The sequence below is a fragment of the Aulonocara sp. 'chitande type north' Nkhata Bay genome, linkage group LG12 (genome assembly GCF_057382095.1).
Source record: "Aulonocara sp. 'chitande type north' Nkhata Bay isolate Kocher_YH1m ecotype deep benthic linkage group LG12, A_spYH_male_GT1.1, whole genome shotgun sequence".
NCBI lineage: Eukaryota > Metazoa > Chordata > Actinopteri > Cichliformes > Cichlidae > Aulonocara > Aulonocara sp. 'chitande type north' Nkhata Bay.
The window spans coordinates 22,462,396-22,475,192 of NC_141355.1; the positions used below are offsets into that span (position 1 = coordinate 22,462,396).

The 12,797-nt window shown below is 41.5% G+C and overlaps 1 protein-coding gene across 1 annotated transcript in view; it reads right to left on the reverse strand.

The window, feature by feature from the left end:
• The window catches only part of smtnb (smoothelin b), a 49,384-nt gene extending 38,294 nt beyond the window's left edge, over positions 1 to 11,090 (reverse strand). Inside the window, exons 1-2 of the mRNA XM_086314386.1 lie at positions 10,981 to 11,090; positions 10,715 to 10,850 (exon numbers count right to left, since the gene is read on the reverse strand). Of these exons, the coding sequence (XP_086170512.1) occupies positions 10,715 to 10,765 (51 nt within the window). The 5' untranslated portion in view covers positions 10,766 to 10,850; positions 10,981 to 11,090. The remainder of the gene's footprint in view (positions 1 to 10,714; positions 10,851 to 10,980) is intronic.
• Between the last annotated feature and the right edge of the window lie 1,707 nt (positions 11,091 to 12,797).

Genomic DNA, 12,797 nt, shown 5'->3' on the forward strand with positions numbered 1-12,797 from the left:
AGTAATGCTTCTCCATATTTTTCATGCTTCCTGTTTTATCTTGATAGTCCTTGTCCTGCATTCGATGTATTCAATTTTGCTTCCCCTTTGTCATGTTATGTCAGATTAGCCCCCAGCTGTGTTCCCACCTGTTCCCACCTCTCATTATCCTGCCTGTCCTCAGTCTCCCTCTGTTTGAACATTTTCTCTGAAATTAAAATACATTTTCCAAGTGGCAATCCTTCTTGCCCGGATGGACTCTTTTATTTTGTGTTATAGGCTACAGCTTCATAGTGTTCATAGTAAGCAAGTCTCCGTTTCAAGTATGAAGAGAAGACTTCAAGCTGCAGGTTTGAGAGGACGAGTTGCAGCAAGAAAGCCATTGCTAAGACATCAGAAGAAGACAAAGAGGCTTGCCTGGGCCATGAAACACTGCTATTGGACTACTGTAGACTGGAAGAAGGTATTATGGACTGATGAATGATAATTTGAAATCTTTGGGTCGTCACACAGGATCTTTGTACGCCTTCGAGTAGGCAAAATGATAGTTCCACAGTGTGTGGCATCAACTGTTAAACAAGGAGGAGGAAATGTGATAGTCTGGATCCAGGGTCGGTGACTGAGAGTGAGAGACACCCTGAACCCAAACGGCTACCACAGCATTCTGCAGCACCCTCTGGTATGCACCTAGTTGGTGAAGGTTTTATCCTACAGCAAGATAATGACCCAAAACATAAGCCCAGTGTCTGAGACCCCTCAGACCAAGTGACCTTTTGACTCTCAGTGGGTGTGTGCAGGTCTCGTCTCATTTTGCTGTTTTTTTACTGAAAGCTAGAACTTGTACAGTTTTACACAAAGGTCTCAAGTATGTGGTTGTGCATCCATGTGCATGAATATAAAGGAGAGGTAGGGGGTACTGTGTTTTTGTGCATGAACAGAGCCCTAGAGTAATAATTTCCAGAGTAGACTGAGGTTTGAGTGCAGCCAGGCAGCTGATTGGATCAGTCCTGTGTCAAGTCCACAAGTGAGTGTGGCCTTATAAGGAAACACGGGACGCTTCTTTAAGCAAAAGCTGAAATAGATTAGCAGCTGCCACCGAGGAAGCTGGGCTGCTACTGACAAACAAACAAACAAACAAACAAAAAAAAAAAAACAGAGAAGTGAGGGTGAGTAAAGCTCAGAGTAATTTTAATTACCATATAATGCCCTTGTTGGTTTTCTTCAGGGCAAAACTCCAAGATTTAATGATTGATCAAGTGGATCAATTACCTCACAATGCCTGCATACAGTAGGTCTCCACACACACAGACAAAGATAGGTGGAAATATAATCAGGATAGCAACAGAAAGCCCTGCAAGGCAGAGGACACCTGGTTCTGGAGAGGCAGTTTCAGTTGCCTTTCAGCTGAAAACCAAACTCAAGGTTAGAAGTCATTGTGTTACAGAGCACTCTGAGCCTCCATTGTCTGTGATGAAGAAAAAGAAGGAGCATCTATGAAATATACAGGTAAGTGAGGGAGAGATAACTGTGCATGTGCCAACGTGCTTGCAGCAAGTGCAGTTGCACGTGTAGGAAAGCTTAAAATGATTTCAATAGACAGACCTGGGAAAACACTGTCCCCCTTTACACTAGAGGTAGTAGCCACAAAGAACAGACACATAGAGGAATGCGCGGGGGCCACGAGGGTGGGGTGGGGGGGGGTGGTATAGTAATCAACAATGCCCTATAGGGCCGTAATGATGCACTGAAGACAGATCTGGACTCGAATGTGCTGTATTCATTTAGTCTCACATTAGTGCAAACAACTCCACACACTGAAGGATTAATCAGCGCATGCTTCATTGTGCACACATGGTCGGCACTCTGATCTAAACTGCAAAATAATTACTGTTCGGCTGTGTGCAGGACCTCAAAGTTATTTCAGATCTTTGCTGCACTGCTGCGTCTCAGCACACTAAAAATCAGCTCTGCTGTGTAATTCTCTTTGGTCTCGTTCAGCCACTCCTGTGAAAGTGCTTGCCTCCAGACCCGCTGGTCAGGTCGCAGTGAGGTATCCAGGTCGAGCAGAAAAACTGTGACCCACATTTGGGAGCCACTCTCGTAACAGGGTTTATGCCTCACTGTTCCTTAGTACTTTCATTTCTGATACTGAATCTTATCTGTAGGAGCTGGTTCTTGAAGCTGAAATTGTAGTTTAAAAAACCCCCCAAAACACCTTATTTGCTTTTAAAAAAAACATTTGTATATTCCCATCCAGGAGGAACGAGCCTTTCAAAAATCCCACTGCATCCTACACTACAGTTGCACTGTCCTGTGAGAAGACTTTGAAAGTGTATGATGAATCTTCTCTAAATATGCTACATCGCTGGTCAAACCGAAGCCCTGCGTGACCGACTCATTTAGTTTAATGATGGAGGGCCAGAAGGCAGAAGTGGTGTCCCACAGGAAGAAAAAGAGAGGGATAAATGAAGCAATTTGGGATGCTGCAGAGCACAAACTGTTTGTTATAAAAGATCCCAGAGAGGCAGCAATAAAAATCCTGCATATAACAATGATACAGAGACAGACTGAGAGAGGCAAACAAAAATCAGACAGATCAGCACTGTACATCTCAAGAATGCCACGACATTAACAAGGCCGAGCTGGAAAGCAAAACATAAACATCTGCCTGATGAGTTCTAGGGACTCAGGAAATGCCTCTTTCCTCAGGAAGTTAATATAGAAAAAAAAACTAACAAAGAAAAACAGTGTTTTTAAATTTCTTCAATTGCTCATTTAAAAAGCATTATCCAGCGCCATACAATCATCCTTTTTTATTAACTCTCTATGTGACTTAATAAAAAACTTTTTTTCTCCCTCCTGCTGAATGCAGATCCTTATATGTTCCATTTTCCTCTATAAACAGAGCAACAGCTTAGTATTTAAATGGGAGCAAAATCTGTGTCGACTCCCTCCAGCAGTACAGCTGAGAATCAGAGCTTGGGAAGTAGCATTAGATGGCATCTTAATGGCATCTCAATGAGAGTTAATTTTCTCTTCCCCCTGAGAGAACAACAGATTTCTCATCACATCGAAAAAACTGTATGTTTCATCCACATCTGCTGAGTATTTTTTTGTCTAAAAACTGGACAAAGAGAAGACTTTGGAACCCAAAAATCTCCAGACACTAAATTCATAAAGCTCAAGGGAAGGTTGCTGTCCATCTCAGAGACGACTCTGACAGCAGACAGGGACAAGGAGGGGAAGAAAGAAAGCACACGTTCAATGTCTTATTCAGACCTTTTCCATTTGGCTGACTGATGATCCAGACAGAGATCAGTCGCACAAACTGCCTCTGCTGGATCACTTACCAAACAGAGGAAAAGACCAGAGCAGCTGTGACAGCAGCAGCAGTCTCATATCTGACAGTTACAAAACTCGGTGCACCGCCTGCTTGACAGCTACACAATATACTGAGTCTAAACTTCACAGGCGGAGTCTCCTCAGTCGTTCTGAATATCTCCTGGCTGACTGCATCAGAAGTACTGGAAGTAGGAATTCTTCTGACAAGCTGCAGACTGCAAGTTTCTAAGAGTGAAGCGCCATTAGTTTGAGTCAAACCAGACACAGCAACACAACCCACATTGTGCTCAATTTATTTTCAACAATAAACAGAAACTAATTTAGGGAAAAAATATTTTTTTAAACATACACAAAAATAAAGCAACACTACACTACATTGATGTTCCCTTCCTGACACAGTCGTGAAGGGTTCTGCATCTTCTCCTGAGAACAAACTGCTGATATTTTGTTTGCTGGGTGAATGTATAAACAGATAAAACAGAGATGTCAAACTCATTTTACATCGCGCACAACATACAGCCCGCTTTGATCTGGTGAAAATACCCTTTATGTCAGTGTAAAGTAGCTCCACTGCACATTTAATCCCGGAGATCTCAATGCAAGAAAAAGAAGAGCAACATCAACACTACATGTTCCAGTTTTTCTACATGATAAAGTCAGTGTGACTCAATGCGAGCGTAAATCGTAAGAAATAAATATATAAAATGACTGAAAATTCTGGTAGCTCAATGCCCAGATTGTCCTGTAATTATACAGTGCAAAGATTTGTTAACTCACAGAAAATGTCCTCTTGTACTTATTTATGTATTTTACTGTGGACACTAAAAAAATAGATATTTCTGTAGTAGATATTGAAAACTGGAATTCTCCTGTCATTTTATTTACCTCTTTATCTATTACTTTATTACTGTAGTTAGAATGGCTGTGGAGAGATATTTATCATTAGGACAAGCTGTAAAATTTATAAAAGCAATTAAAAGTCCAAAAGTGTCCTCCTTCACATTTTCCAAAGATGTTCAGTGAGCTGGACTGGTTTCTCTGCCAGGCCGATTCTGGGCCGCGGACCTTGTGTTTGACACACCTTCACTAAAATATGGAGCCACTGATTTGCTGATTTAGTTTACCTACCCACAAAGGACTGGGAAAAAGTGCACACTTATTTAATCCCACTTCTACTCTATAAGTCACAAAATAGTCTCCATCAAGCTTGTTTGATATAGACCATGTGTGTCAAATATAAGGCCCAGGGGCCGCAATCAGCCCAGGAAAGACTGCAATCTGGTCCACTTGACAGCTTAGGAAAATGTAAAAAATATTACGGGATAAATTTTGGACTTTACAGTGTTTCCTATGGATAAAGACCTCCCCCACGAGCATTATTACTACACCGTAGTAATAAAGTAAACAATCAAATGACAGAAAAGTTCCTGTTTCTACTATATATTACAAACATTTGTTTTTTAACAGTGTTTCCACAGTAAAATAAAACAAAAAAGTATTTTCTGTGACTCAACAAAAACTGTTTTTAAAATAATTACAGGACAGACTGAGCAATGAGCTACCAGAACTTGTTTTGTCATTTTACACATTTATTTCTTACTGAAAGTCATCAGATATCTTTGTTTTATTACAACAACATTTCTTTATCATGTGAAGGAACTGAGATGTACTGTAGAAATGGCACTTCTTGCTCTTATACTAAGACATCTCAATGCAGGATTCAATGTATAGTTAAACTTTGTGAGCTTCACTTAAGATCAAAGTGGGCTGTATGTAGCCCATCAGTTTGACATCCCTGATATAAAGAGTAACGTTTTGTGATAAATGAAATGCACTCAACCCATTTGTTTTGGTGGATAAACACTTTAAAAGTCTACCTGTCATTTTCTTTTAAATAACCCATTTTTTCACTCTGTCTTGCAGAGTACGGGGTTTGATAGTCGTTAAAGTGAAACTCCTGAAATTTAAACTTGCTGTTGGGCTCCAAAGGCCACGGTGACAATTAGTTTAACTTTGTATCGCAAAATATTTAGTAAAGTTTCCAAACACCGCCTCATGAGAACTATATAACTCACAGACAAGGAGTCTAAGCAGTAACAATTTATGTACAAGCTAATACACAATCTTATAATAATGTAATCACATTACTACACTGTTGAGCGCTGTTTGTTCAGCGTACTGCCACATTATTCTCTAATGGCATTACAAAAAAAGACTGCTAAAAATAAAATACTGCTTCAGATTTTAAAGGCCGTTCGTCCTTCTGGAGAACCCACCTTTTCAAAAATGACATAACAATAGTAAATATACGCTTAAAGAAGAAAAACTGACACACTGAACTCAGTTTCAACTTTGCCTTCTAAACACAAACACTTAAATACTTTCTGAGCTGCGCTAAACAGTGTTACGTTCACTCTGAATGATTGTCCCACAATAACAAACTACTGAGGGGTCAAAGACCAGATGATCTCAAAGTTCATGGTTTTTCTTTTCTCATCTGTTCAGAGCTAAAATCGTAGAGCACTATTTATAGCAGAACAAAAGTTTCCAAACATGCAGCTTCTTATCTCAGCTGAGCACGGCCATTTATTTGGATATTTGCTTCAAAGACTGAAGCCAGGAACTAAATGGTTCACTATAATAGGCTGTCACTGCAGCAGTGCAGATAGCTCATCCTGCGTCAGAGGGAGCGCTGCCCTGAATATTAAACTGCTCCAGTCTTCATCATCACCTCCCTTTAATCCTTCGGAAAATGGAGCACAAACACACATACACATCTGCATAGGTCAAAGGCAGCCAAGTTCACAAACCCTAAAGCTCGAGATACTTCAGGTTAAGTTTTCTTGTCTTTACAGGTGTTTGTGGTGGGATGCAGGTGTGCATTCGGAGGGAGATGTAATGTATGCAACAGGACACTTCACTCAATTTTCCAAAAAAGGTATGAAGGAATGAAAATGGTTTTCAGGATTGTTGAGGCGACAGCAATACCTGATCATTTCAGCTTCAATTTGATTTATATCACTTTAAAAAGGTGCCACTACTGTACTGTTCTGTCACACACCGGCTGTTACAGCCGTGGATGATTTTTGAATAATGTAGGTCAGTGTATTTACAAGTAATCCCGGCCAGTTGAAAGCTCAGACGTGAAACGGTTCTTAATGCTCAGGCATGTTTTACTGCTCTTGGCTCTGTGTGGTGCTAAAGAAAGAGGAGATTGATGATGATGAACACAGCAGCCGCAACCCACCTGCTGTTCAAATCTTCTGTTTGCAAGTGGGCAACCAATCAGAAGACAGCTAAAACAACTTGTTTCAGACTGCGGCCACACTAAGGCCACGTTTTAAATGAAATCGCTTTGCGTGTGTCTGTATGCGATTTAGTCCGCAAGGAGTTGAGCAACAAAACTTGGCACAAAGTTTAGACTCCTGGATGCGCTTATCTATATCAGATATTATAAGGCTGTCACGTTGCCAAGCAACCACTTACCAAATGACCTTTTTTTTTAAGGTTTTACACACTTACAACACCTTAAAAGCATCGCATAGTTTGAATTTTCATCACATTTATACCCACACAGTTGAGTTATTTATCATACCACGACCCCTATTCCATTACTACTTACTCAGATTGACTGGGCACGGTTTTAAGGGTGTTCCATTAGGTCAGGGGTGTCGAACTCCAGGCCTCGAGGGCCAGTGTCCTGCAGGTTTTAGATAACACCCTGGGCCATCACAGCTGATTTACAACTCTAGGCCTTGGAGGCCTAGAGTTCGACACCTGTGCATTAGGTCATAGCACCTGGTACCAGGTGCTATGTGGTACCAGTACCTGCTTGGCCGGGTGACGTCGTCAGACTGCATGCCACCAATTGGCTGGTCAGTAGAGTCACTCGATGAGTCATGAGATCATCTCATTCACGAAAATCAAACCTGCCATTTCTGGAAACGGTTACAAAAAAGCAAAAAACAAAAAAACCCAAAACGCAGTGTTCTCCGTCTCAGCAGACCGAGCAGCAGGTATTCTTGCTTCTACGTCAAGCTTTGTTGTAGAGTTTGTTACGTCGCAGGACGCTCGAACGCGTTGCGGTCCAAGTAGGTAGTAATGGAAAAGAGGCCTAATGTGATTAAATATTTGAGTTTGCCAACAGCACCAAACGCTCCAGTTAATACTGTAAGCATGGCCATCTATTGGTATAAGAAAATGAAGGATTATTTTGAACTGTGTATCAGATATTAACTCTAATTCACTTAAAATTTTCCAGCTCTTACATTTTATAGTTGGTACAAGCATAACCAGTCCCCTTGACTGAAATTTCATGGAAACAATTTTTTTTTTCTAATTTTAGCTTGGAGTGTATAAAAACACACAGCCTGCATATCTATGAAACTGTCCCAGACAAGAGTTATGTAATATAGTGCAACTCCTGCAATTTATATCTTCCTAATGACAAGGCTGACATTTTGGACCCCCGTCTCTGGGGGTTAAGCAAAATCTGCACACTATACCAAGATCCTTCAAAACAAGTCCATTCTTCCTCTCAGACTGTAACCGTTGAGCCCCTGTCAACTCACAAAGGGTCCACAGGGCCATAAAATAAAGGCCCAGGGGTCCCATATATCAACGAGGCTGGACCACAGAGCAAAATCGGCTATTTTAAACATGTGTGAATGCCTCTCGCTCACCAGGGAGAAAGGGACAGTCACACAGCTGGCAAGACAGGTTACAAATCATTATGCGAGACATCCAGCCCGTGTGAAACCAGCCCAGCAGGCGCCGCAGGCAGAAAAGTCTCCAAGCGGTCAAATCAATTCATAAATAATAAAACGTCTGAGTTGTACATTAACTGCAATGTGATTTTTATGCAAATACTGATTTCAGGTCTGTTACAGTGCAGCCAGAGAACCAACAGACACTTTCACGACAGAGCAGGATGACGCAAGATTGCCACATCAACAGACACCTGCAGACCCAACCCGTCCTGCAGGTTTAATCCACAAGAAAACTGTTACCGCACAGCACATTGATGGGAATAACAGCAGATAACCATCACCCTCAGAGCTTGAAACCATCAGATAAAGTCTGCTATTAAGTAACAGCGGTTGGAGTGGTTTGGAAGGAAAGGGGTTTTCTCTGAGTGGCCTCAGCAGCTTTTGTGTTTTTGTGGCCACACAAGCACCATTCAGACAGATGACCCGCTGCAAACACTCCCCCTCCCCACCTCAACTCTTCTCCTGAGGAAACCAGGACACCAACCGATTATTCCTGTGGACATTTAAATAATTGTGGTAGCTGAGAGAAGAAGACAACTGCTTTCCCTTGTTGCCATGGAGGGGATTAAATGAGCAGTATAAAAGGCTGGCCGGGCTTTCAATACAAGTGTAGAGACGGGATTAGTGGCGTTAGAGAGGCCGCCGTATGACCTTCTGACTGCTTAGTTCATTAGGTACAACACAGGCCTGGAACTTGTGTTCGTTATCCAACTGTTTAATAGCAGCTCCTCCACCCGGATTTACGATGAGCTTAATTAAAGCCCAGCCATCTCCAAACGCCCGTGTCCTGAATAAAGGCAGATTCACAGAGAGCATAAACCCCACACAATGAGGTGTTATGTTTCATAAAAAACTTAAAACACAAAAAAGGCTCCATTCACAGCTGTCATGCCGCGTTTAAATTACACCGCAACCTCATGTGAACTTCTCCTCCGGGTTTGTTTCGTTTGAATCTGAGTTCACCACGGAAAACCCTGACACTCGAGTCACCACAAACATCATCAGTGAAAATGTGGGATCTCTGTGACCTACAGGCTGCTGGTCACGTCTGAGGGAGGAAAACTGAGCGGAAAGACGCTCAGCCGAAAGAGCCCCATTCGCTCCAGCTCAGTAAAGGCTTGACTAATGGGCGTCAGGATAAGAACACAAGTTTTTTAAAATTCTCCTGCTGATGCTGCTGCTCCTCTCTGGACAGCATTTTCTCACAGGCCACACAGCAAGAGGCAGACAAGCACCCTTAAAACCAATGAGCTGGGGTCTCATGGGACCATAATTTGGTGAAAAATGTGTCTGAAATTAAATATTCCCAAACGAAATCTCCCAATACAGTCTTTGAAACCTTCCCAGCTAAATTTGTGGCTTTCCTCCCTCGCACTCAGTTCATCTTCCTGCTCCGTCTTCGTATAAATAAACTCATAAAGCCCCTGATCAAAGCAGCCAGTGCCACCGCTTCAAAGTAAATCACTGTGCTGAAGGATAAATATTATTTCCTGCATGTTCTCCTGTGCTCCCACCAGTGTAACGTCACTCATGGTGAGAGCGATTTATGGGAAAACAGGGACTGTGTCTGTCGGCAAGATGATTCCAGACTCTAATGGATTTGGTTTAAGGAACAGCACGCAGGTCAGCTAAACATCGCATTCATACCCTGACTCGCTTCAAAAGCAAACAGCTCTTTTCTTGTCAGGTTAAACGATCTTTAAAAACAGCAATCAAGGGTTTTTTCTTCCCCTTCTTCTTTTCCATCTTAAAGTGCACATTCTTCTGAAATCAGCCAGTGAGGGTAATGACAGAAAAGCAAAGCCACACAGAGTTGCAGCTGAGAGATGCAAACTTGAAGGCTTTAAGTCATTACAAATTTTAAAAAACTAAGGAATGAATCTGTTGCATGTATGACTGTTGCGTATGTGTCTGTGATTCAGACAAACTCATGCCTAAACAAGGGCAGCTGACTCATACTTCCTCGTAGGCATGTCTGCAGGTGTTACTTTCCCCTCCTCCATAATTAATTACAACCTTCCTGATAAGAACTAATAAATGTTTCTAGACTTCCTGGTGAATGATACATTCCTCCTGTCAGTACTGACTGATGCTCCTGTGACGTAATGCCTCATGAATAACTTTATTAATCATGAACTACTTTGAATATTCTGCATCAGACATTTTTAGATATTAACTTTTTTAAACAGCTACTTTAAACAGCTACTGACAGCTGTTTGCTTTGATTATACACAAAACTACTCATTTATTAAAGATTCAAATACCCTTTAATATCCTGCCACCAGTAGCAAACCCTCATAATTTTTGTACTGCCGTTGTGTTTGGGATATACTGGAGATGAATTACTCCCACTGTAGTGGTAAGCACTGGGAGTAGATGGCCCTGTATGCGTGCAGACCACCTGTCTGGACACTCTTACCTGTGAGGTATCAAAAGGCGAGACAAATACTGAATATATCAACAGCACTGGGCTCAATCACCGGTGATCAGACAGACATTTACCTGGATTAAAAGCACACATTTCATTTAAAGACATTTTCCCCCAGAACAAAGGAATCACTTAGCCCCCTAACACACTTATATCCCACAGTGCTCAGCATTAGTATTCCCATTCATCTACTCACCAAAGCTCGGAGAGAGGGCTCATCCAACGCTGAATAGCTTTCCATGGACATTTCTGAGTGTCCTGTCGAGCTCAGGTGAGACGAGGTCTGGATAGGGATAGGTGTCCCGATCAACAACAACAACGTCTGTACCCACCTGCACGGCACGTAGGCTGTTGTTATCGTCTTTTTAAAAATTATCCGCACTGTCTATAACTTTCTACTCAGCACAGCAGAAACTTTTTTTTACTTCTGACAACAGAAATAAACCTGCTACAAGAGCATACCTCGGTCGTCTTCGTCCGTTTCTCGAGTCACAATGAAAGTACACACAGTCCGAAGTACTCACGAGGAGACGTTGGGAGCTTTTTGAACCGAGGATTCCCTCGGAAAGGTGTAACCCCGCCCCTCGCTGGATCTGGCCTCTCCCGGCGCTCATTCAAAGCGCGCCGCTGTGTGGGGAGACGTAAAATAGCCTCCAGGTATATATGGCACTCAAATCTTTAAGACTCTCATTAAAATCCTACCTTTTTATAATATTAATGAAACCTCCCTAAAATAATACTAATAATTATACATGCCTGTTACCAATAATTATAATAATAATTACATCTATTTATAGTCTGTAATTACCTGTTTATACAGTAAATAAGGGATTAGTTTATATGATAGTACTTATCTAATAAATGTAGATTTTTAAGTTTTATTGTTGATAACAGGGCAGTAGAGCAGACCGGAAAGGTGGGACAGAGACCAGGGAGGGAATGACACACAGGAAATAGCCCAGAGTTGAACTAGAGCCAGGCCCCTGCAGTAACCTTTCAGCAGATGGACATCCACTCACCCCACTAAGCTAAACTGACGCCCAAAGTGTGCCTTCACTACTGCCTTCATTCAAGATTTTGTGCAAATGTTCCAGAGAGATTTTGGTTTATGTTGACACTGATAGCATCACACAACTCCACCACATCCCAAAGGTGCTCTGTTGGATTGAGATCTGGTGATTGTGGAGGTCATTTGAGTACAGTGAAGTCATTATGTTCAAGAAATCAGTTTGAGACTATTTGGCCGTTGTGACATCAGCCATCAGAGTAAGGTTACACTGTGGTTATGGACATAGTCAGCAATGACAGTCGGACTGTTTGACACTATGGAGCCCAAAGTGTGCCAAATAAATGTATCCTACACTATTGCACCATCAGCAGCCTGAACCACTGATAGGCATTCATGCTTTCATGTTGTTCACACCAAATTCTGATCCTACCATCTGAATGAAATCAAGACTCAGACCAGGCAGCATTTCTCCAATCATCTATTCATGAGGTTTTGCAAATTGTTTCCTGTTCTTAGCTGACAGAAGTGATAACCAGTGTGGTCTTCTGCTGCTGTAGCCTATCTGCATCATGGTCCCTCATGTTGTCCATTTAGAGATGCTTTTCTGCATACTTTGGTTGTAACGATTGGTTATTTGAGTTACTTTTTTGAAGCAGTCTGGCCTTTTTCCTCTGGCCATTGACATCAACAAAACATTTTCACTCACAGAACTGCCACTCACAGGATATTTTCTGTTTTGGGACGGTTCTCTGTAAACCCCAGAGATGGTAGTGTGGGAAAATCCCAGATCAGCAGTTTGTGAAAAACTCAGAGCAGCCCATCTGGCATCAACAACCAAGCTACGTTCACAGTCACATAGATTACCTTTCTTCCTCATTGTGATGCTCAGTTTGAATTTCAGCAGGTCATCTCAAGCATGCCTACGTGCCTAAATACACTCAGTTTAACACAGAAAGCAAAGCAATTTACTCAAACTTAAAGTAAAATAATTAATAAATAAATAATCAGAGATTCTGGATTTCTGATTTTCATGCACTTTAACCCAAAAATCATCCAAATTAAAACAAAATAAGTCTTGACATACAGGTATTTAACTTTACATTTAATGAATATATAATATATTAAAATTTAACATTTTAAATATTATTAAAATAAAAACATTTATACTGTATTCTTACTGTTAGAGACACTAGTATTTCACTTCCCTAGCCACGCTGTTGGCGGTAGAAAAGAAATGAGCAGTGGATTAAGTGAAGAACATGAGCAGATA